Raw genomic sequence first — 24292 nt, 5'->3', positions numbered from 1 at the left:
CGCAGATAAAAAAAACGAGATCAGTTAAAATTGGCCAACTTTAACCAAAAAACTCACAAAGAGGCTTTGCGAATACTGACTCCTTGAGCATACTTCCAGTCATGAGAAATCACAATACATGACTTCAGGTTGTAGTTGGGGATAGGTCTCTTAAAACAATTTTTTTTTACCTGACCAAAAGGTATTGCCTAAAATACCAAATATGTGACACTCAAAACCTGGTGGACACATTCTTATGAAATTCAGTAAACACGTTTTGGGGTATTTACCTAAATCTGAAGAGTGTTTAGCTTTGTATAATTTAGTATTTATCATGCAAATGTTACAAAAATCAAATATGGTGGACTTGTCCATGTGGTTCTTTTGCAGAGCACATTGAGCTGGACTGGTCAAATTTCAAGCCAATCAACCTCACAATGTTAGGGGTGTGACCTTCCCAAAATTAAATTTTTTATTCATAATTACAACACAACCATCTCACTGAAAGGTCAAATATTTCTTGGGAGCCTAAAGCGGAAAGATAGACATAGAGATAAACAAATGTCCTTATTACAATACACCTGCATAATTCTGCTCCCAAAAAACATGGGGGCCTCCATAGAGAGGGTCCCCTTGATGTAAATGTAAAGTATTTGAATATAAAGGGCCTTTTCTGGGGTAAAGAAAACTACAATTCATACAATTTAGATGAAATGAACTTGTGAAAACATCATGAGGATTATTCTACATTTAATATCTGACAATAGTTCCCTTTCACCTCAATCTTACACACTGGACCTTTAACGTTATAGTTTTAATTTTCAGCTATAAAAACAGTCAAGTTCAGGACGTTGTTGTAAAAATAAGTGGGTTGTATATTTTTATGGAGGAACATGTATGTACATATATGCATGAATCGTTTGGCATATAGGTAAGAGACAATCTTCTAAAACTTAAATCAAAACAGGAAGAAACAAGAAATATAAATTTGATATCTCTTTATTTGCGGACAGTATTTTCAATTCAAAGAAACATAAATAAACAAGCTATTTTTTTTAAAAAACATCTTGATTCTTGTTCTGATTTCTAAAAGTCAGATAAATGCTGCTGGGACAAGAACAGCTGCTCAAACACTGTTTTAATGTTGGTGACAATGTTGAACATTGACAGTAAAGGCTTGTGGTTCTTTTACAGTGTGCCTCTGACATAACGTGTGTGTGTGTTTCCCCCTCACACATCATGGTGTGTTATCAACAGAAAAGAGAAGTGCATTGATTTCACTGAGATGTGAAAACACTTGAGGATATGTGGTTGAAGTAAAAAAGTGACTTGACAGCTGCCTGCTGTAACCCCGCCCCTGCAGCCGCAGTCAGACCAGTCCAACTGGAACGGACCGATTCTGTTTGACAGCACACTCCAACGGGGGTGTTCTCGCGAGACCCCTGCCTGTACTATGTTTACATGCAGTACTTATCAGCAGCAGTCTCCCCCTACCGTCACTGCCTTACGGTCTGGCTGAATGAATGTTGAAGACGGGCGCCGCAGCTCGGAGGAGGCATTTCCGACATTTCGTCTCTGACAGTCGGCCGTCTGACACCTCTGCTTCGGGAAACATTTCAGTCCAGCCACGGACTCCGGTCCCGCGTCGTTGTCTGCGGACCCAACAGACCGAGGTAAGGAAGACACAAAGTCTGCAGGGTCGTCGATGTCGCTTTGCTTTGCAGGGGCAGTCAGGTAAGAAACACTGGTGCCGATCCTGCATTGGCAGCCGGTGACATTTCGCAGCTGCCATGGGATTCATTTGTTATTGCGGAATAAAAGCATGCATTTCAACAGCCAGTGTGCATTTGCCCCCATCCATACTGCATCGCGCGATAGCTTCAAATCTATGTATCGCACAGTAATAAAACATCACACATCTCCACGATGATGGTGATGGTGATGGTGGGATGCCCATGGATCTTTAGCCATGGTTACGAGCTGGTTCTCCGGTCAGCCTGTTGTGGGCTGCGTGCTTTTCTCCAACATGGCAGAGCGTCAGGCCAAACTCCCTTTTATATTCAGGCAATTTCAGGTTCACTTGCTTGTTAGCAAATCTCCCGTGCTCATGGAAACGATCGGGTGGAATTTTTTAATTCGACAAAAGTAGTGTGTATTTTCGGCAGGGATGTAACCGCGTAATAACAGGTTTTATTGAAATTGTATTGGTATAACTGACGCTGCTCTCTGGAAGCAATAAGCATGCTGCAAATAAAGGTGTAAACGTAGTGAAGTGGTAAGAGGTGCTTTCCCTGCCTCTATGTCTCTCTCAGACAAACATACACAAGCAGCAATCGATATCCATAACCCTGTGAAAACCCCCAAGTTTGTCATGGTTAAATACTGAAATCACAGATGTTGGGAATAGTACTTCATAATACATGTGTAGCAATATTGTGTGTTTTGCATCAAGAGCTAAATGGTTAATTGCAATGACTGACTCAGCATTATTAAATGTGCAAATAGATTATAATTGTTATCAAAGGCATATGCATATGTTTACTTGCATGTGTCATGTCAACAATGATCTCATTACAAAAGCAGTATTATCTTGCATGCTGTTAAATCTCTCAGGTAAACAGCCCTGTGTGTGGTTGCAGATAAGATATCTTCTCCATGGTCTCTTGTGTTGCATATTGCATAACAGTCATGCTTTCAAGGATGCTGCATGTTGGCTGAAGTCAAAGGATAGAAAAGCTGAAGCGCAGTTAGTGAGTGATGTATTTGTGTCTTCTGTGATTTAAACAAAGTGATTCTTGCCATTTCCTGCCCTCCCGATCTCACCGTAGACTGAATTTGATACTTCTGTAAGTTACAAGGAAATGCATTTTGGCAGTTGGCAGGGCATGCATTCCTTATCTACATTCTCAATTGAAGGACTGCCAAAGTGTTGTCAGGGTTGCAGGTTTGCTGAGGATGTAAATGTTTGTGAATGGTTCATAAATGTATACTTTAATTAAAAAAAAAAAAAATCAGTATTTTAGTGAAGTCAAACAGCAAGAATCTGTTAAGGGCTGTTTTCAGTTGTGAGTTCATTAAATTTGGTTAGTGAGTATTTCAGGCAGCAATGTGGGACTGAAGATATATTTTTACGAACTGTCCTGGCTTGAGTGCTTAGAGTGTATGGGTTTGATGTGCACAGAGGATCAGTCTGGCTGCACTCAAGCACACCTACAGTAAATTTTGGTAACTGCACTCAACAAAAATATAAATGCAACCGTTTTGTTTTCGTTCCCATTTTTCATAAATTGAAGTAAAAGATTTATTTCTCTCAAATGTATTAAAATCTGTGTAAGTGAATACCTCACCTTAACAAAGATAGTCTGTCCAACCGACAGGTGTGACATTAAAAGATGCTGATTATAAGGCATGATTATTGCACAGATGTGTCACAATAAAAGTCCACTCTAAAATATACAGTTTATGGTAAACTGATTGTATTTATATAGAGCTTTTCTAGTCTTAATGCACTTTACAGTACAGTTTTGCCATTCACCCATTAACACACACATTCATACAGTGCATCTATTAGCAGCACTTTTTGTTCTATGAGTTCTACAGTTTATCTTGAAGAAAGAACTTTATTAGGCAACAAACTGCTGTTTGACATAGGGTATTTTTTGGGAGGGCAGTCAGTATCTGGAATGACCACCATTTCTCACATGCAGTGAGACACATCTCCCTCGCATAGAGTTGATCGGTTTATTAATTGCGGCCTGTGGAGTATTCGATCACTCCTCTTCAATGGCTCCATTGATCCAAAGCTCCCAAACATCATAGGTGACATGTGTGGTGAGTATGCAGGCCATGCAAGAACTTGGATGTGGGGCCAACATGGGGCCATGCATTATCTCTCAGAAATCTCTGTCTGTTTGTATGTGGCTCGCATTTATGGAGAACTGTTCATCTTATTGGTCTCACAGTTTGGCATGTGTATAAAGGGCACAAGGAAGTGTAGTGTCAAATTTGGTGCGATGTGGGCATGTGATATGTTCGATATTAATAGACTTTTAATAAATAGCCGACCAGTGCTCTTCCGCAGTGGTGGCTGGGACTCATTAATGTAAGTGACATGGATCATGTCAGCAGCACATTCCCGACTATGGCAGTGGCAACCTATCCTCCTTTTTGGGGTTCAGTGTGAGGCACTGCAGTAGTAATGGAAAAAATTTATTGTATTTGGATGCAAATTAGTTCAAAAGAGCTTCATCTCCACCACCTACAACAGTCCAATGATCAGGAGGGTGTTGTCGAACACAAAGATGAAAACAGGACCATTGCAGAGGGTGAGGGCTTATACAGGACTGCTGCGGACAGCGTTGGTGAAGGCAAAGATGAAGGTGCAACCTCTCTGAAGGGCAAGCAGGATGCTTACAGGAAAGCTGGATCTCTCTGTGGGGCAAATAGGAGGCTGGTGGCAAATGCTCGATCTCCCCTGAAGCAGAATTGGAGTCTGGTTGTGCAGGCTGAGCAAGAGGCTGAAAGCGAAGACAGAGCCTATTGGAAGGTAGCCAGGAGACCAGACAAGAGGAAGACAAGGTCTCTCAGCCAGAGGGTCATGGTACCGGCACATAAACTCAGGAGGCAGGACTGGAGACCAGCATTGATTAGGACCCCTCAGGAGGCAGAGCAGGAGACCATAGGTGAGAACCCACCAGAGGATGAACTGGAGACTAATGGCATGGGTGAGGACTCTGCAGGTATTCCTTTTGAGGGAGACGGGAGAGGCTGGTATGTCTCAGACAGTAGATATGTTTTTCAGAGTTCACCATATTCGGGGCATACTTACATAATCACAGACTACAGAGAGACAGCTTTCATTGCTTCTCCGCAACTATTAGCTACTAGCTTAACCTCGGCACTATTGTTAACAAAAAATCAAGAGTGTACGTGTTATCAACCCGAATCAACGTCACTCCACCTGGTTCACTGCTTCAGTCACACCACATTGCTCTGATCGCACCATGTGCATGCAAGTATATATATGTATTTTTGCGCATGAATAAAAAGACCCACCCCAGGAGACAGAATCCGAGCAAACACGAGTGGTTCAAAACAATAAAGCAACCTGCGTCTGGCACTGCCTCTTAAGTTCAATGAATCCCTTCTATCCCTGATAGAAAGGTTGATTCGGAATTTTCCAGAAAACAACTTATTTTTAATATCACTTTTAAATATATATATATATCAATTTATTCTGTGCACTATTTTTTGACTTTTTTATTTATTTGTCGATTTTCTGTAGAGTGATTTATCCTGAGAAACACAACTTGCTCCCCCCCCCTTGTGAAACAAATCCTCCTGTGAACTTCATACATCCAAATTCCTCAGTCTAATTTAAGAAGTGACACACTTTCCCCCTCCCAGTCACATCCCCTCTAGTCAGTGTCTTACTCTGCTCTCATCCTCTTCCCACCTTCTCCCTTCTCTCCGTTTTGACCTAATCCTCCTTTTTTTGGGGTCACAGCTTCAGAATTGATTACATTTAGGGCAAGTACTGATACATTTGAAGAAAAAATAATTCTCAAGATTAGGGAAATATATTGATTTGCACTCTTGTAAAGATTAAGTGTGTAGGATTAAGCTGCATCTAGTGGTGAAGTTTACAGTGTAACTAACTGAACTTCGCCCCCCTTCCAAAGTGTATCGGAGAACTACGGTGGCCTTCTTGTGTCAACCACCACATCTAGCAGTCTTCTCTCAAATTTTGCAAGCTAACATTAGCAAAGTAACAAGATATTTGTCTAGTCAGACAACAGTTAGACGGTGCCAGCAGGATACATATGTTTTCTGCATTTACAGACTGAGCTGCGGAGAGGGTAGAGGATGAGGGAGAGGAGGAGGACAGAGGCAGGGTCAGAGGGTGAGGTGAGGGAGAGCTCCCAAAGCAGCAGCTGCAGGGAGGAAGAGGAGAGATTGAAGCACCGCAATCTGAACTGTAACAACACAGGTTTGTATTTTTGAAACAAATATTTATTATAATCCTATGTGGTGTGCATATTATCAACAAGAACGACTTGATGCACGCAAAATGGTGTTTATGGCTGAGTATTGATTTTGTAATGTATGTGTGTGTTGCACGTGAGTCATTGCCTGTAAAACATCAGTGACACAGCTGAATAATTATATGAATACTCTGTAGGGATTATTGTTTTAGATACGTTGAATAAAAAACATTACAGCCTACAAGCCCTATTCACTCCCATCATCATATAACCAACATTATATCATGCAAATAATAAGCTTTATCTGTGTTTTTCCTTTGTTTGTCATCAGAGACTTAGTCAAGAGGGACTGCCCAACTAAGCAGCCAGGGTTACTTTAGATGCCTTGATGATGCATCAGTGGGGGACAGTGTGGGGGACCATGGTGTGCCATGGCAACTGTAGGGACATACTTACAGACCGAGAGAAGAAATGCTGTGGCCAGCATCCTGAAAACAGGACTGAACTTCTCCCAGTGCTATCTTGAGTTTATGTATTCACAGGTAGTAATTAGAGGATGTCATGGTATCAGGCCATATTAGAGAGCCTAGGGGTGACTAGAGGGAGTACTGTTATGCAGAATTTTGTTACATGCAACGTGGCACTCAAGCCAAATAAACCATTTGCTGGGTTTGGAGGGTCTGGGACAAGTTCTGCGATCCAAAAGGACAGTGCACAGGTTTCATACCTGGTCTCTGTTTCCTTTCAGGCCCTCTGGAATCTTCATTAAGTACAAAAAATATTCACATACGTCATCAAGGCATCAAATGTTTGTGGGTAAAATGAAGGCAATTATAATGTATTTGTATTTTTTTAATGTAATTATTTTTCTATTACCATTTTACACATTTGCTTTGGTATTATACATTTTTTCATTGTTTTCATTTGTTCAGTTGAGTTTACACTGGGATGAAAATTGCAATAATAAAAAGAAATTAAACAGATTTACTGTAGTCATTTTGAATATATATATACACATATACACGTTCATTTATACAAGTTGGTGTGCCTGAGAGGCACCATGATTCAGCTGTGCTTTTCTAGGATGCATGGTGACCTCCCATCTGGATCATTCCACATCAACAACTGCATGGTATAGTAGTCCTGTTAGATTACTAATTAATATAATATTTATTTATTTTTTGCAATTTTGTAAAAAGAATTATAGTATAAATTTGATTTACAAAGTTTGCCACATTTGCCGCAAGAAAGGTAAAAAACACATTCACATAGACGTCTTGTAACGTCTGTCTCCACCGATTCTAATGTGGATGGTGCAGATATGGGGGGGTTGCCAATCTGAGCCCTCTGGGTTCATCTGGACAAAGGCTCCTCCTTTGAGGTTTCCCAACTCCCCTTGTGATTCTGCGATTCAGAATTCTTGCTCGCAGCTCTTAGATGTTCTTAGATACGTTTTTATTTCAGTTTTCAGGCCATACATGCTGTTTCTTCTGGCATTCGTTTTGTAAAACCTTCTGAAGCTGAAATCACATTTTAACCGTTCTATACCCTTTAAACAGTGTTTGAGCATGTAAAATATTATTTGCATATTATTTGAGTATTTCAAATGTTAACATTTCTTTGCTTCCTCAGTTTTGATGTTGTTCTGTTTTGGTGGAAGTTGTTATCAGGAGCCGCAAGCAGCACGCCTGCTTCATAAACCGGGGGACTGAAAGCGTATTGCTTGCATGCGTACACCAGAATATGATTGTGGAATGCCTTGTGGCATTGCTCCAGAGGATCACCTGCTGTGTTCTCACTTTGACTCCTCCGGACTTTCTGCTGGTTTTATACTAGGGGGCCAAGCAGAGAAAAAAAAATACTTTTTAAAGAATAGAGAGAATGCTAAATGATATGCTACATTAAGAAATACTACTTACAGGCTGTCATGTCAAGATCATTGAAAACATCCTCCTCCATGTCCTCCTCTACAATGCTCATGTAGTGTAAGCTGTGGAAACAAACATAATATTATAATACCATAGCTTCTCCAACTTTGTGTTAACTTCTTGTGAAATAACATATTTTTATGTACAAAAAGATCATATATTATTGGGGCAAGACTCATCATCTCTGTAAAGTATAGCCAGAGACTGCTTTATAAATCACATCACTCTATAGAGAGACAACAGTATACAAAAAGAAAGAAAGAAACTCTTTGTTGGTAAGAGAACATATTAGAAAACCAACAGCACAATTGTTCAATACAATGACATCCATTGAAATTCCACTGCTCAATAAAGCTGGATTTGAAAAAGGTTTTGGAATTGCTGAGCAGGGCCTGTCTCCTAGCTGGAAAAGAACTATAAGAAAATAAATGCTTCGTGCCAGTTATCTACTGTAATACAGATTCTTCTATATCCTGAAGTTGTGGGATGGTGCCTTGCAGAGACAAACATGCCCAGATAAAACTAGGATTGCTCAACCACAACTATTTATGCCCAACATAATAGGATATGTAGGCTATTCCTGCCCAAGGTCAGGAATAGCCTACCATCCCTAGTAGTAAGCTAAATCACCTGTCCAGCAGAAAACATCTAAGACAATACGAATGCTTATTTTCAGTTTCTTGCTTCATTTTCCTTTTATAGATCAATCATTCAAATTCTATTTGCAGTAAATGTGCTGGACAGAAGGTGTAAACTGAAAACAGGTTTTTTAAAAGCTTGAAAGTGAAAATTTGGCTAAATAAACACTTTATGTTAATCTTGTTCAGTAGCTATAAGCTCAGTAGGTAGAGTGCTATGACCTGTTAGATGCTAGTGTGAAACAAAATTAAAACTAACTGCACATGTTCAGATATCTCCCACCTGTCAGGTTAAAGGTTAGTGTTTATGTTTTGCAATATATTGTTGTCATAGTGACAGAATTAGCTTTGAGGTCCTGTAAGGGATAGGGGGCAGCTGTGTGTGTGTGTTTGTGTGTGTGAGTGTCTGCGTGCTATTTCTGCAGAGCTCAGTTGTATGTAGAGGATCTATTTTTGTGATGTCACCCTTTCTCTCCCTCACATATAGACTTCTTTCACTCAGGCGAACAATGACTTTCAATGACAATGACAACCAGTTCATAATTCGGCCTTCTCTATTTAAATGTCTCACATGATTGGCATTACCACATATCCGCAGCCATTTCCTGCCTATTTTAATGGGCAACATGCTTGGAAAAACAAAATAGTGACATTGAGTAAAATTGGACTAGATGTCTGATGAAAATCCAGTTGCATTTTAAGAACTTTTATCGAGGCATTTTGTTTTTTAAACAATATTATCCCTTGTTCTGCTTATTTGTTGTACAAGTCTTACCACTGTATGGAAATACTATAAGTCAATGGAGACGTTTACAGCTTCTCCAATGTGAGAGTTGCTGCTTTGCTCTGGTTCATTTGATTGTACGCTGGAAGTTTCGGTTTTGACTGTCTAAAATGATGCCAGATCATGAACAGACGAATCAATCAAAGACCAATCAATTGAAAAGCCATTGGTACTTGTATTAACTTGTTCTTAAAAGTAAAAACTTGATAATTGTTCATTTTAACAATGTAGAACATATTGAATATTAAAAACTAGCATCTCAAGTACATTTCTAGTTTTCCAAATCATTTAATCCTCTACTCCTCTATACACTTCTATGCAAAGTATATCTGTTTGCGTGCAACAGAGGGAGGCAACTCAATTGGCATTATTTTAAATCAACAAGTAGCAATGAGCACATTTCAGCCTTGAGAAAACTGAACAATGTCACTTCATTAAGTTCAATTCTGTTATAAACTGCTTAAAACCAAACTAATCATACAATTATTTCATAATGTCAATGAATATAGCTTTTCATTCGTCTATCCTTCATAAGAGAAGGTTACTGATGGTATGTGTACTGGAAGGAGCCATGCCATTAGTGGGTTTAATCAGGACTACCCTAAGAGATCTTCAGTTAATATTTAAATAATATAATTCAGTCCACATACATTAACTTGGCTCATGTCAAGTTTTGTAGTAATTCACAAATAAAGGAGCTTCACCTTCAGATTTCTTTTGGCATTATCATTTACTTTTACAATATATAGTTTGGTATTTAACAGAGATTTTTAAATCACAAAGAAATAACTATTTGTAATTATTTCCCAGTGTGAACACTGCCAAAATCAACACATGAGTATACCAAATGAAATAAGTCCTGACAGGCAACAATTTATGGGGCATGGCATGTCATCGCAGGAGAAGACAATGTTGCATTAAAGGCTGTGTTTGTATTAGATGAATGCTCTCAGAGCTCAATCATGAAATTAGACCTTATATTACACCCACAAGCTCAAGCCATGGCTTAAGCTAGGGTAACTGTGTTTGCTATAACCAATGTCTGGAAATTTTCCACTATCTGACATTCTATATCAAGGCATACTGGATCAACTGGCGTGATCGGGTGTGGACGATTAGAGCCGATTAGTAGGGTTGGGTGGACGAGCTGAAATGGGACATACCACTCTAAAGGGGGGAACGTTGAATCGTCCAAGTGGCGCTGGCCTTTTCAACACATTTCTTTTTCTTCTCTCCATTCCTCTGGCAAGACACTGAACCCCAATTTGCCCTTGACAGCGTGTGCGTGATGTGGGATACTGAAAGTGCTGGACATAGATGCAATGTATGAAAAACTACTATAAAGTGCATTCAATCAACATAAGAGAAGGGTTTTATGAATACAGACCATTTACCATAAGCAGGAGCAGTAAAATGTATGTGTTAGATAATTTTTCGACATGAAATCTTCATCCTTGCTGTAGAGCAGAATGACTATGTCAGACTGCTGTTGTCTTGGTGTAGTGCTGAATATTTAATACGTTTATCATGGGATCTCACAGCCCGTCTGTGCTCTTTGTCTTCATTCTCTGTAGGCTTTCGACTGATGAGCTATGTAGATATCCTGACAAACAATCTTTAAAAAGCTGATAATTCAGTACACCATTTAAATTGAACCAATTTTCCATGTGTTGCCAATTGCCTGATGGGCTTCACTTCAAGCTGAAATAGTATTCGCATGAGACATCCATTTATTATTTATCAGCCATTTGTTCTTTTCAAGTGACATTCAACCTGGTCTAAAACACATTTGTCCTATTATATATATATACATATATATGTCACTAAAATAGATTCCAATTATATTAAGTCATCAATGATTTTTTACATTTAATTTTGAGTTCTTACTTGAAATCTCATATTCAAAAAATTAAAATAATTATAAAATAATAAATTCTGTCACAAAATCAAAAGTTCTTCATCAGCAAATGTAGTTAGCACAATTGACATCACAGGCCTCAGCACTTGTAGGACATTTCTAGGACACTGTTTAAAGACATGTGAACCCCTACCAGGGTCTCCAGTGTTTTAGAGGTTCCCTGGCCCATATACTCCTGAGGATGCTTATTTTGAACATTTTAAGAATGATTCACACATCTTGGATGGAACCTTTTTGAATAACCTCAAAGTTTCAAGATTTGCTTTGGAATATGAATGTTTTTCAATGGGTTTTAGGATATATGTAACAAGTATTACACATATTACAACAAAAAAATTATTTTGGTTGGATTTGTCTGTCTGAACACATTGAATCTACACTGATGACACTTCCAGACTTCCTCTGTGCCCTCATACTGTTACTCATCTGATTTATCCCTACCTCTTTCAGTCTGTTCTCTATCACTCTCTTATCTATAATCACATTATCTCTTCTCTCCCCCCCTCTCTATCTTTCTGTCTGTAGATCTAAGGGGAAGCAGAGCAGACCCTGCCCTCCTTGACTGGAGAGGAAAACATTACTACTGCTCCAGCCACAGAAACCGTGTTTTCCTCCATCATGCAGGCCTTTGCTCTTCTCCTCATAGCCCCAATCTTCCTCCTGTCTCTCCTCATCCCAGCCTGCTCCACCCAAAGCGAGGCTGACCTCATCGTCCAGACACGTATCGGTCGAGTCCGTGGAATCCGCATGCCGGTGCCGGACCGAAGCTTTGTCACTGCTTTCCTGGGCATTCCCTTTGCAGAGCCACCAGTAGGAAAGCGCCGTTTCCGTCGTGCCGAGCCAAAACGTCCATGGACAGGGGTGCACGAGGCCAATGCTTACCCCAATGCGTGCTACCAGTTTGTGGATACATCATTCCCTGGCTTCCAGGGCACTGAAATGTGGAACCCCAACAGAGAGATGAGCGAGGACTGTCTGTATCTTAATATCTGGGTGCCTTCCTCACCCAGACCACACAATCTTACAGTAATGGTCTGGATCTACGGAGGAGGTATGTGATCATAACTTTCAGATTCAGGGTCTTTTTACTCAGACTCATTCTTCCAGTGTGGCTATTTGAAATTCAAATAAGCCATTGGCCCATTACCTGTTTAAATTGTTCAATCTCTTCGGATTTTAACCCAGAATCATATCACCATATATATTATATAATATAAAATGAAGAACACGGCGGTCTTCTCTCACCACTGTCCCAGCACTGCAGTGGTCATATGAAGGTATTATTTGTGCAAGAAAACTGATGAACCTGTGACAATTGGAATTGTAGGTAAAATTAATTTGTAGTTTTTGAATAGTCAAATATGAAAGTACCACTTAAGTCCCTTTTGTGTTGAAAATGGTTTACATTTATTGTGTAGGTTTTTGCTACTCATTATTCATAGTACACTATAACATCTTTTTTATTCCTAAAGGAACATTTAATCTACAATGTACAAATCCTTATTTTAAAATAGTCCCAATATATTTATGATGGACAGAACAGGCAAGTTTTTCTGTTCTTCTTGATGGTTGGGCAACATTTACTATGTATTTTTCAACTCTGTTTCTGACAACCTTCTGGGTCGAATTTAACCAATAGCACCACAGAAGTAACTTTCTGATCATCTGCTTCATTATATTCATTTGCCCTTGATGAGTATGTAATTTCATCAGACCAAAATCAATGATATGCTTCGCACACATCTAGATTTCAAAAGCAAGTCAAATTTCACTGCTCAGAACAGGAGAGTTAATCTTATAACAGGACGTTCCTGATGCTCTGAAGCTCTTAAAAACAGTTTTATTCGATTATTAAAACCCTAGTGACCTTTTTTTAAGACCAAAGGTTCTGTGCATTGTTGAGCATATGGTAAAATGAACCACTTTACTCTGATATTTAACATTTCCAGGGTTCTACAGTGGCTCTTCTTCACTGGACGTGTATGATGGTCGTTACCTAGCTCACAGTGAGACAGTCATTGTGGTCTCCATGAACTACCGAATTGGAGCCTTTGGCTTCCTAGCCCTGCATGGTTCATCTGAGGCTCCTGGCAATGTGGGTCTGCTGGACCAAAGAATGGCACTGCAGTGGGTACAAGACAACATCCATTTTTTTGGTGGAAACCCAAAACAGGTGAGTTTTAGACTCTTATATAATGCCTTGGAGCCAGCAACAGCTGTAGCCAGAGGCTTTATGCTTTCCGGTTTTCCGTCCATATGACCATCTGTCAGTCCCATTCTTTCAAATCTACTAGCTCTCAAACATAGTGAAGGAATTTCTTCAACTTTTGCAACTTTGCAACTTTTTCAAGCCGACTTATGAAGTGATTCATGAACTGATTACATTTGGGATGGTCACAGTTCACTTTGATCTCAAAACACATTTGTAGCCTTGTCTTATCGTGTCAGAGTTGTACAAATGGAAGGCCACTCTCAACTGTATCTATCCTAGCTCTTTTTGTTTCTAATGAAGCAGGTAACTGATCCTGTTCTCTCTATTTGCACTCTTCTTTCCTGTTGAACAGGTTACTATATTTGGAGAAAGTGCTGGTGGTGCTTCAGTAGGATTCCACCTCCTGTCTCCAGACAGCCGGTCTACCTTCACCCGCGCCATCCTTCAGAGCGGGGTCCCCAACTGCCCCTGGGCCTCAGTCACTCCTGCTGAAGCCCGCAGACGGGCCACACTGCTGGCGAAATTGGTTGGCTGTAACGGAGGCAATGACACGGAGTTGGTGGACTGCATGCGGGGTAAATCTCCACAGGAACTCATCGACCAGGAGTGGCAGGTAATGGTGATGTCAGTAACATGTCAGCTACATTTGCTTAGACTATTTTAGGAAATTCATTTATAATAAATAAATAAATAATGGGAACACGTTGTTGGGTCTTTTCAAGAGAATGGTCGACAGTTAAAACAGAATAAAACCAAGTTTAAGGTCTTTTTACACAGGGAGTGTCTGTTTTTTTTAATTTAAATAATTTCAAACAATATATTTTTAATGCCCCCGCTGTGGCAAGAGCCAGTGACAATAGGCATTACATTTTCAAATTGTCTGTCAGTTCGTACGTCCCATTGTAGCAAATGCGATATTTTAAGAATGCCCTGAGACAATTTCTTCAAATTTGGTACAAACATTTATTTGGACTCAAGGAAGAACTTATTTCTTTGGTCAAAGGTCAAGGTCACTGTGACCCCACGAAGCAAATTATTTGCCTTGCGAACACGATAGCTTGAGAACACCATGAAGGACTCCTTTCACATTTCAGGAAGGAATTTAATTACATCTGGAACAGTCATTCACTTGGATTGATGGATGACCTATAAAGTCAAAGGTAAAGGTCAGTGTGACCTCACAAAGCACATTCTTTGCCTTGTGAACGTAATATCTCTGAAATGCCTGAAGTGAATTCTTTCACATTTGACACAAACATTCACTTAGACTTGGATTTGGGTAAATAAATGTCAAAGGTCAAGGTGACCTCCCACCCCACATTTCTTGAATGTGATGTCTTAAGATCAGCTTGAAAGGATATATTAAAATTTGGTTGACAACATTCACTTGAACTCAAACATGAACTTATTAGATTTCATTGCCTGACGGTCAAACATCAAGATGACTAAATGTTTTTGTTAATAAGATCAGGACTGCCTGATATAAGTGTACAGTAGGGGGCCCCTGCTGGATTCACTGTGAGCGAGTGAGGGGGGTTGATGAAGCCTGAACACGCGACAGAAAAAAGTAGATATAAATATATATAGATGAAATAGTGGTGTCATACACATAGAAGACAGTGACGAAGATGCCTAGAGAGTTTATAGTGATCTGATGCCTTGTCGATATGCCGCAAATGAAATCTTAATAATTACTTCCTGCCTCTGCCTGCTGCACCACCCCTCATGAAAGTGTCTGTGCAGAGAACCCCCTGCTGCATTGTGTGTAAAGTCAATCAGCAAGAAAAGTCAGAACCCAATGTAACGTTTGATGGTGTCAAACTCTGTACTAAGATAACAAGACACGACAAACAAAGCAATAAGAGGGTATTTTGTGACTGTGTACTCTACTTTGATGAGCTGAAAATCTTCATATTCACTATTGATCTGGAGAAAGTCACACAGCACACGACAACAAAAGAAAAGAAGGTTAGATATAGCTCTGTAGTTGGCGAAACCATCCAGGTCAAGAGAGTTTCTTTCAAGAAGTGGAAGAGAATTATGACTAGCTTAAAAGATTGTGGTACATAGTCTTATAATAATGATCAAATTACTGTTTTCTGAAAAGTACTGTTTATTGAGGGCAGAATTTCTTCTAAAAGACAAGCTGCTAATTTAGAAGAGGAGATAATTGATGTTAGCTGATGCTGTCTAGATGTATGTCAGGATTTTCAGCTGCCTCTGAGATTTCTGTGCTTGATTCGTTAATATCAATGAAGGGCAGTTGAGGATTTCAAGTAAGAAAGTATTTGTTTTATATCATTGTTCAGAGTAGATCAATAGTTGGATTTCTGTATGTGACATACTTGTTTGAGAATTTGACCTACAACTCATGTGCCTCCTTAAAGGTGCATGCCTAATAGACAATAGCACCAAACTATTTTTGTTTTCCTTGCAGATTTATAAATAAGCAGCCATAGATCTGAGCACATGGGTGTTGTAAATGCCTATTACAGCTAGTTCATATTATGGCTGAAGTTGCCACTTTATAGGAAACTTTGCTCCCTATGAACAAAACCAAATAGCAGATACTGTACTTTTTGGGACCACAAGAAGCAGGTTGACATTAATTGAAATCAATAATAATCATAGTCAGTAGTCATGTTGACACACACACATGCATGTCTCTCTGTAGTTCATTGACATAATGCATTCCCAACTACTTACCCTAACGTTAACCATCAGAACTAAATGCCTAACCTCAATTCTAACTCTAAGCCTTAAACCAAGTCTTAACCTTCAAACAGCCTATTGAATTTATGAGGACCAGCCAAAATGTGCTCACAATGATGTAATAAGCCGAAATTGTCCCTCATACCAGCGGGTATCTCATAGTGCAGGATCGGGTCATTCTTGCCTCCTCTGGGTAGGCCCATATCCTCAAACGATCATGCTTTTCCTCACTAACTTTGCTGCTGTCAGCGTTAGCTACAAGCAGGTGTAGCTTAAGATGGTTATACTACTTAGTTTAGTCAAGCATCTGAATTGCACTGCCGTGGAATTACAGTTACACATGACAACTGTGACTCGTCAACTTCTTGTCAACAACAGCGCCTCCAGTTGCAAATCTGCTGTAGATGCTTTGCTTCATTGTCCTAAAACCACAAATGAACGACTTGTCTACAACGATGCACAGGGTCGACAAGTGGTCTTGATTGTCAACTAGTGGAATAATCAAGTGAAGCCCCTAGAAACTACCTTTTAGGTCATAACATTTGGTCTGCTGTGTGGTTGCACATCATGTCACAGTCACCCTGATCAACTCAATGATACATTTGGGTTTGTCCTTCTCTTCTAAACAGGTTTTGCCATGGTCAGCCCTCTTCCGGTTTTCATTTGTACCCGTTGTGGATGGGGAGGTTCTGCCTGACACTCCTGAGGCCATGCTCAGCTCAGGCAACTTTAAAGACACTCAAATCCTCCTTGGGGTCAACCAGGACGAGGGCTCCTACTTCCTGCTGTACGGAGCACCGGGCTTCAGCAAGGACAATGAGAGCCTCATCTCAAGAGAGGACTTCCTGGAAGGTGAGGCTCAAGTCAATCAGCTAGATATAACGGATATGAATTTTAAAAATATGTAATTACATAAGTAATTCATAACTCATTTAAAAAGGGGAATAGATATGGTCCTGCTTTTAATTGCTCATATGATTGCATAAACATTTCTCCATGATCATTGTGCTGATGTGACTAATCAGAGATAATTAAATAAATCACAACCACAGATATGTCTAATAAAAAAAAAAGAAAAAAATGCACATATCACCTTTAAACTTCATTCTGCCAGGTGTCAAGCTCAGCGTACCACATGCTAATGATATTGGCCTGGAGGCAGTAGTGCTACAGTATACCGACTGGATGGATGAGAATAATGGGTTCAAGAATCGTGAAGCCATGGACGACATCGTGGGCGACCACAACGTCATCTGCCCACTGGCCCACTTTGCCCGCTCCTATGCCCAGCACAATGCCCTTAAGGCTAACATGGGAGCAACTGGATCCGGGGTGGTGAACAGTGGAGCAAACCTACAAGGTAAGATACAGTATATGATTATTATGAGCTGTCACCAGTAGAGAAATTGTGAATCCTGCAAGCAACTTCTAGTATAGTTCCCTTGGCGCTGTGCTCACAATCAGCTGATCCACCGGTATTAATTTTAACATTTAAATCAAAACCTATGGCTGGTGGGCTTACTGGGGGACCAAAAATTTACCTCATCAACTGAATTTGCATCAACTCTCCTCCAGAAGGTATTCAAATAGAGGAGAAGCTTTGTGACATCTGAGGAGCCCACTTTGATTTCCATTTCTCTGCAAAACAAAGTTGCTCATTCTCCAACCCACAGCTGGCTTGTAGATAGTCCAGAGACCTGGTTACACCATGATCAGGGTGGTGTATGGGAGGGAGGGAGCTGTTTTTCTGTGTGATAATTTCGGTTATTGCATGTTGGCTTTCTTTGCAGTACGACTCTATCTTGCACTGATGGTGTCATGGTTAATTTCACTCTCAAACTCAAATTTGTGACATTTTTCAGCTTGAATTTCAGGGGTGTAGAAGACAAACTTAACACAACGATACCATTTGAATAGTATAGGAGCACAGATTTGTGTTGCTGCAGGGATCTGAATGTTTAAAGACCATACAGGAATCCATAGACACTGGGTCTCTCAATCCTACCACTCACTATTTAACTGCAAAGCACCATGTGTTGCTATTTTAATCCTTCTCTTCATTCCGTTTGTTTCCTCTACCATAACAGCAAACCGCAATGGATGCTAAATCGTGACAGGGGCTTAGTACAACACCCCCCTAATTCTGACAACGAGCAGTTATTTGTTACCTTTTTCTCCTGTTTACCTTATTTTGACTCACACCGCCTAACTGCTGCCTCCAAAACATATACGCATCTTCTAATGAAACAACAGAAATTGTAGGTGCACAGCTCCTACAATTTCCACACTTTTGTTACCCTTGGGTCCCCCATCCAGAGAGTCGCCCCCCTCAAAATCATCAACACAAGCTAACACATAACTTAAAATAGTAATACAATATGTACTGAATGCACGTTTGCTAATTATAAATATGTATCTATATATATTTATACACTAATATCAGATGTTTATTCATGATACAGAATGCTTGATTACGTAAAAACGTTTTTTATAATATGTAATATTTACTTAACAGTTAGGTTCTAAGTGCATCGTATTATTTCTTACTGCATGTAAAATGGCTGCCGTGGTACATTTTCTGTTTAATTTTGGAGATAAATTAAGTCTCGAATGCAAGTTTGAGAAAGTAATGAAGTGCTTATGTAAATGTCATTAGGCAAAGGCAGCTCAGAGAGGAGTTATGATGTGATCCATATGATCCATATTTAGACTCGTAGAAAGTAAAGACATTAGCCTTGTTGTGTTGAACTGTGAAACCTTATTACTATTCTAGGAGACAGACTGTCCAGGGTCATATAGAGTGGTGGTAGGGTCAGTTCCAGGGAGAGAGACAGTTGTCGGGGGCCCAACACAACAATGCGGACCCCCACAGTGGATAGCAAAGATCACGAGGACTCTTCACCTATGTGTGTGCGTGTGTGTTCTGTTGGGTTACATGCCATGCTTATTTACCACTGGACAGAGAACATTTATTTCAGTTCCTTGTATTTCACAATCTTGCTCATGTGATCACTACCCTGAGCGTAGATTGACTGGTATATCAAAAGCTTTGCCTTGCGTCTCAGCTCCCTCTTCACCACGTTAGTGCTGACGCCGCATTGACCTGCCTGTCCATATTGTGCCCCATCTTCCCCTCACTTCTGAACAAGACTCAGAGATACTTAAACTATTTCACGTGGGGCCCCAAAACCACCCCGGTGTGCGCTGGAGTCCATGGTCTGAAGAAGCCAACAACCTTGGCAGAGTCCAACACCCACTGGGAACATATTTGACACAATTACAATTTTTCAGTTTTTAAGTTCATAAAATAAAAGTGCATTACCATTTTTAATGTGCTTTTGCTGCTGGTAATTGTATTTTCTTAATTTATACATTTATGGCATGAACAGAGGCACTTTTATTATTTCTACAGTGATTTCACATTACTGTAAACTTAAACACTAATCTTTTTCTCTACCTGCTCCTCAAGGAGGGGTGTACCTCTATCTTTTCGACCACAGAGCATCCAACCTTGTCTGGCCTGAGTGGATGGGTGTGATCCATGGCTATGAAATTGAATTTGTCTTTGGCCTACCACTAGAGAAGAGGCTCAACTATACTCTAGAGGAGGAGAAACTGAGCCGACGCATGATGAGATACTGGGCCAACTTTGCACGCACTGGGTGAGACAGATTTGTTCTTCTGAGTTGTCACAGCAGCAACCCAAGTCAGACAATTGTATTTTTTTCTCAAAGTTTCCTGGGCTAAAGGAATATGTACCTCTACCTTTACCTAACTTTAACAGGACAGACAGATAGATGTTACAGAGGTAAAAGGCCAGTCAGATATATGCGGATACCATATCATCCTTTGTGTTCATTTGGTTTAAATGAGCAAATAGGGAACACATAATAGGACTTTTTAGGTTCAAGGTTCAGAGGCGTTTTTGTCATATGCAGAAATATACAACTTATCAATGCAGTGAAATTCATAGTGCTCTCTGCCTGGTGCCGTCAGTTAGTAAAATAAAAATATAAATAAAAAAGTTAGAAACATCCAAAGAAAACTAGAAATATATATATATATATATATACGCACACATACATACTGGATACTTAAGTTTAATCATAAATAAAAGGGATAAGAGATTAAAACAGCTGACGTAGATAAGGTGATTTAAAAAAGGTGAAAATAAAAGAAATAGTAAAAGACAGTGGATGATATATCACCTATCTACAGAATCTTGAATGAAGAGAAAATGAGCCTGAAAATAAAGTGGAAAATGAATTAAAATGCCAGGGAGCCTGGACCATTAACACAATATAAATGAAATACTATACTACTACTATAAGATAAATTATTTGATACAGATCGGGCAAGACAAGATACAAATAAATGGTCAGCTGTTATATCTGACTTTTTGAATCGAGGTAGTGAAAATGAAATTGCTGCCAAGGTTCTCTAATTGCTATCAGGGAGAATTCCAGAATCTCAGTTTACAGCATGCTTAACAGATTTAGACACGACAGATTGACAAGGAGCATTGAGGACCATTGATTCACCCAGCCCCTCGTGACTCCTCTCTCTATATCTGCCTCTCTACCCTCTCTCTCTCACTCACTCATGCCAACATACACAGAAACACATACACACCGACACAAACGCATTGACAACAGACACATCTGTACACTCAGTCTGGGTAAAATCTAAACAATTTGAATGGCGTGAACATTAAAGACACATTTGTTTATTTGCATATAGAGTGAGGAAGTGAGATCTGGCTCTACCAAATCTCAGAGAATACTGATGCCCACATGATTTACATCTGGACTTGGTGTATTAGACAGTTCTCAGTATTTAATTACAAACAATTTACTAAACTCTATTTGAAATCAGAACATGGAATAAGCTAATATATGTTTGTTACATATTAAACTATAACTTTCAATTAATATTAATAACAATAGTAATGCAAGTATATGGAATATACAAAAAAATACCATTTGAATTTATTATAAATAAATTTAAAAAAAAAAGTTTGATTGATTGTAATATTTCTACTGCATCTCTTATCCCCCCCCTCGTTCTCCTCTGTGTCAGAAATCCAAATGTGAACCACGATGGGCTGTTAGACACCAGGAAGCGCTGGCCTCTGTTCACTGTCAGCGAGCAGAAACATGTGGGACTCAACACTGAACCACTGAAGATCCACAAAGGTCTGAGGAACCAGATGTGTGCTTTCTGGAACCGCTTCCTGCCACGCCTCCTGAACATCACTGGTAAAAACTACTTCAAAACACTACTTGCAGTCAACATGTAGAATTTGTACTCAATATAATTGTCCAATAGTCATTTTCTTACCAATAACACTAAAAGTACAGTCACACAACCTTTTTGGTGCCTCTGAAAGGTTCTTTTGATGATATGTGCTAATAATACATAAATGGTTGACACAAATATCTATCTGTAATGTAGAATAATCCTCATGTTTTCACTAGTTCGTTTCATCTAAATTCTACAAATTGTAATTTTCTTTACCCCAAAAAAGGCCCTTTATATTTAAATACTTTATATTTACATCGAGGGGACACTCTCTATGGAGGCCGCCATGTTTTTTACATCAGTCCAGACTGGACAAACTAAACACCTTTTGAGTTTTTATGACAACTGAAGCTACCACAGTTTCTCTTTCATGTTTGGAAGGAGAGGGTGAGGTGAGGGGTGTTCAGCTGCAACATGCAACTTCAACACCAGATATCACAAAATTCTACACACTGTACTTTTAACTGTCACATCTAGGGCCAATTAAGAGTATTAAATTAACCTAACCCCAACCTGTTAGTCTTTGGACTGTGGGAGGAAGCTGGAGTCCATCCCGGTCTGGATCAAAAGTAGCCATTTCCCATTCTCATGCAAACACACCCTTGCACTAGTCTCCTCCCTAGAACATCTAAGTAACACCCACCATCTTGAGGTTGGAGCCAATCCAAATCCAAATAATCTGTGCCTTAGGAAGCTTAGCATAAAACAGTATTATGCTCAACTAATAACCTCTGTTTTAACTGTGTTTCTTTTCCTAGACAACATCGATGAGGCAGAGCGTCAGTGGAAAGTGGAGTTTCACCGCTGGTCCTCCTATATGATGCACTGGAAGAGCCAGTTTGACCACTACAGCAAGCAGGAGCGCTGCACTGACCTCTGAGAGCTTCAGCAGAGAGAGGAGAGAATGATAGGAAGGGGGGAAGCTGTAAACCAGGTCATGGCCAATTTGTCCCATAGCCCCTCAGTGAAATCTAATTTCATTCATTTTCATTTTTTATTTTATTGTATTCTGTTGCGTTGAAGACCTAATATATTATTTATTCTATTTATATACGTGTTTTTTCTGAGTTTGCGTGCTTAAATGGAAATTATGATTATGAGGGCACTTGTCATCTGCATGGCGGTACAAATGTAAATGTCAAATATATGTCATTACCTCGTATGTGTGTGTACTGTATGTGTGTGTGGTTGGTGAGGCTGTCTGCAATGAATGGAAGTCGATGCACTGTCCTAATAAGGATGGCTTTTCAAATAGCTGTGTGCGTGTGTGTGCGTGTGTGTGCGTGTGTGTGTGTCTGTGCGTGCTTGGAAGCCTCCCAGTATTAAGCGGACATCAACATCTCAAAAGGCCCATTACATTACTTAACTAATAGTTCAATTTCACTTGTCTTCATGGTAATTTCATGAACTGTTTAACTTAGTCCTGTTCTTGTTCTTGTACGACAACTGTGCATCTGGGTCTTTTGGGGTAGTAATCCTTAATAGAAACATCAACCTCTCTAAATTTTGCCTAGTATTGGAAAACCACTTTAATTGATGTGACATGTAAGATGCTATCTGCTGTAGATGCAGTCCAAACTAAAGCTGCCTACTCCACATGACATTAGAAAAGGGAACTTTAAATTGTATGGAAAATGTATAGCACTCCTTTGCCTTGTTTCTATCAGTAGTGCCATATCTACCACCTCAGTCACTGTCTTATCAGCATATCAGCAAAGATTGACAGAAATAGGACAATAAGGGGTGAGCAGAGGAACTGAAAATGCCTCACGATTTAATACAATCTCAAAATAATAAGTGGCTATATGCTACACAAATCCAAAGGGGGGAGTGACGGCATGAGTTTAAAAGGTTGTAAAAGTTTGGAGAATGCATAAAATAACTGAGAGTCAAGAAAAAAGTCGTTTTTCTCTAAACTCACCAATTGATGTAATTTATATAATAACAAACTTCTTAACTCGGGCTAGATATTTTTTTATGATTGATTCTCAATTAACCAGGTCGTTATTTTGTCTACAACATCAGAAAACAATGGAACATTTCTATCATATGTCCATGGTTGTGCTTCAAAGCTATTATATGGAGGATTCGAAAAACCTTTTTCATCTGTGCCATTTGGTGTTGTCGTGTCTAAAGAATACATTGCATCCCACAAATAATTCCAATATACCTATATAATGTATGTCCACCTGTAATAATATTTCCTTGTATCACAATATCAAAAATTTTAACTATTCCAGGTTTACTCTGTATTTGTGTTAAAATATGTGATATTTTGACAAATCAATCCTTTTAGCCTCAGTATATTTAAATGTCACTACGTTTTCGACTGCAAACCAACACATCGACAATGAATTCAGTATTTCCCCACCCAAATTTATATTAGTATTTAGTTTGGAGTAATCAGTAGATCTCATTTAGACGTCTATGTTTAGCAATACAACTAAACGCAATCTAATTATCTATGAACAATCAAAACATTTGGAGTTATTAAATCTAATTGCATGACATCAGTCTTAAAAATGTTTCTACGGTCCAATGAGAGCTATTAAATAGATGCAATATCTTTTCTTTTTCCTCTATTTTCCTCCATATTCCGTTAATTCCCCCTTAAATCTCACAAAGGGGAATTAACCTTTCTAATTCTTTCCTCTCTTTCCTTTTATTTTTCCACCCGCTAACATCACACTCCTCTTCTCTTCCTGCAGTTGTTCCTCTCTCTCTATCACCACCCTGTTGTTAGGCCCTGGTTTCTGCCTCTCCTTCCTCCACCTCTTTAATGTTCCTCTCCACTTTGGCTGTCCTTTTCATCTTCATCACTAATAAACCTCCACCC

At 39.4% G+C, this 24292-nt stretch overlaps 1 protein-coding gene across 2 annotated transcripts; it reads left to right on the top strand.

Moving 5' to 3' along the window:
* The first annotated feature begins 1401 nt into the window (after nt 1–1401).
* On the top strand, nt 1402–22501 carry ache (acetylcholinesterase (Yt blood group)). Of its 2 annotated transcripts, none has more exons than XM_069518674.1 (9): nt 1402–1652; nt 11757–12282; nt 13181–13404; nt 13796–14056; nt 16785–17007; nt 17270–17515; nt 19625–19817; nt 21235–21413; nt 22215–22501. In XM_069518674.1, the coding sequence occupies exons 2-9, from the start codon at nt 11850–11852 to the stop codon at nt 22334–22336; spliced, it is 1881 nt and encodes a 626-aa protein (XP_069374775.1). In that variant the 5' UTR covers nt 1402–1652; nt 11757–11849; the 3' UTR covers nt 22337–22501. The 2 variants fall into 2 exon arrangements, with proteins under 2 accessions (XP_069374775.1, XP_069374776.1); XM_069518675.1 differs by lacking the exon at nt 1402–1652 and adding an exon at nt 4637–4661.
* The last annotated feature ends 1791 nt before the right edge of the window (nt 22502–24292 follow it).

The sequence above is a fragment of the Paralichthys olivaceus genome, chromosome 22, assembly GCF_024713975.1.
Source record: "Paralichthys olivaceus isolate ysfri-2021 chromosome 22, ASM2471397v2, whole genome shotgun sequence".
In the NCBI taxonomy this organism is placed as follows: domain Eukaryota; kingdom Metazoa; phylum Chordata; class Actinopteri; order Pleuronectiformes; family Paralichthyidae; genus Paralichthys; species Paralichthys olivaceus.
The sequence above is the reverse complement of the archived record's forward strand: the minus strand, read 5'-3'. Positions and strand labels throughout refer to the sequence as shown.

What these genes read in the sequence shown, in the direction of transcription:
- ache (XM_069518674.1), top strand. Translation starts at nt 11,850, where the DNA reads ATGCAGGCCTTTGCTCTTCTCCTCATAGCCCCAATCTTCCTCCTGTCT. An exon ending in CAGTGGAGCAAACCTACAAG is followed by an intron (nt 17,516 to 19,624) that starts GTAAGATACAGT and finishes CTGCTCCTCAAG; the next exon opens with GAGGGGTGTACCTCTATCTT. An exon ending in GCCAACTTTGCACGCACTGG is followed by an intron (nt 19,818 to 21,234) that starts GTGAGACAGATT and finishes CCTCTGTGTCAG; the next exon opens with AAATCCAAATGTGAACCACG.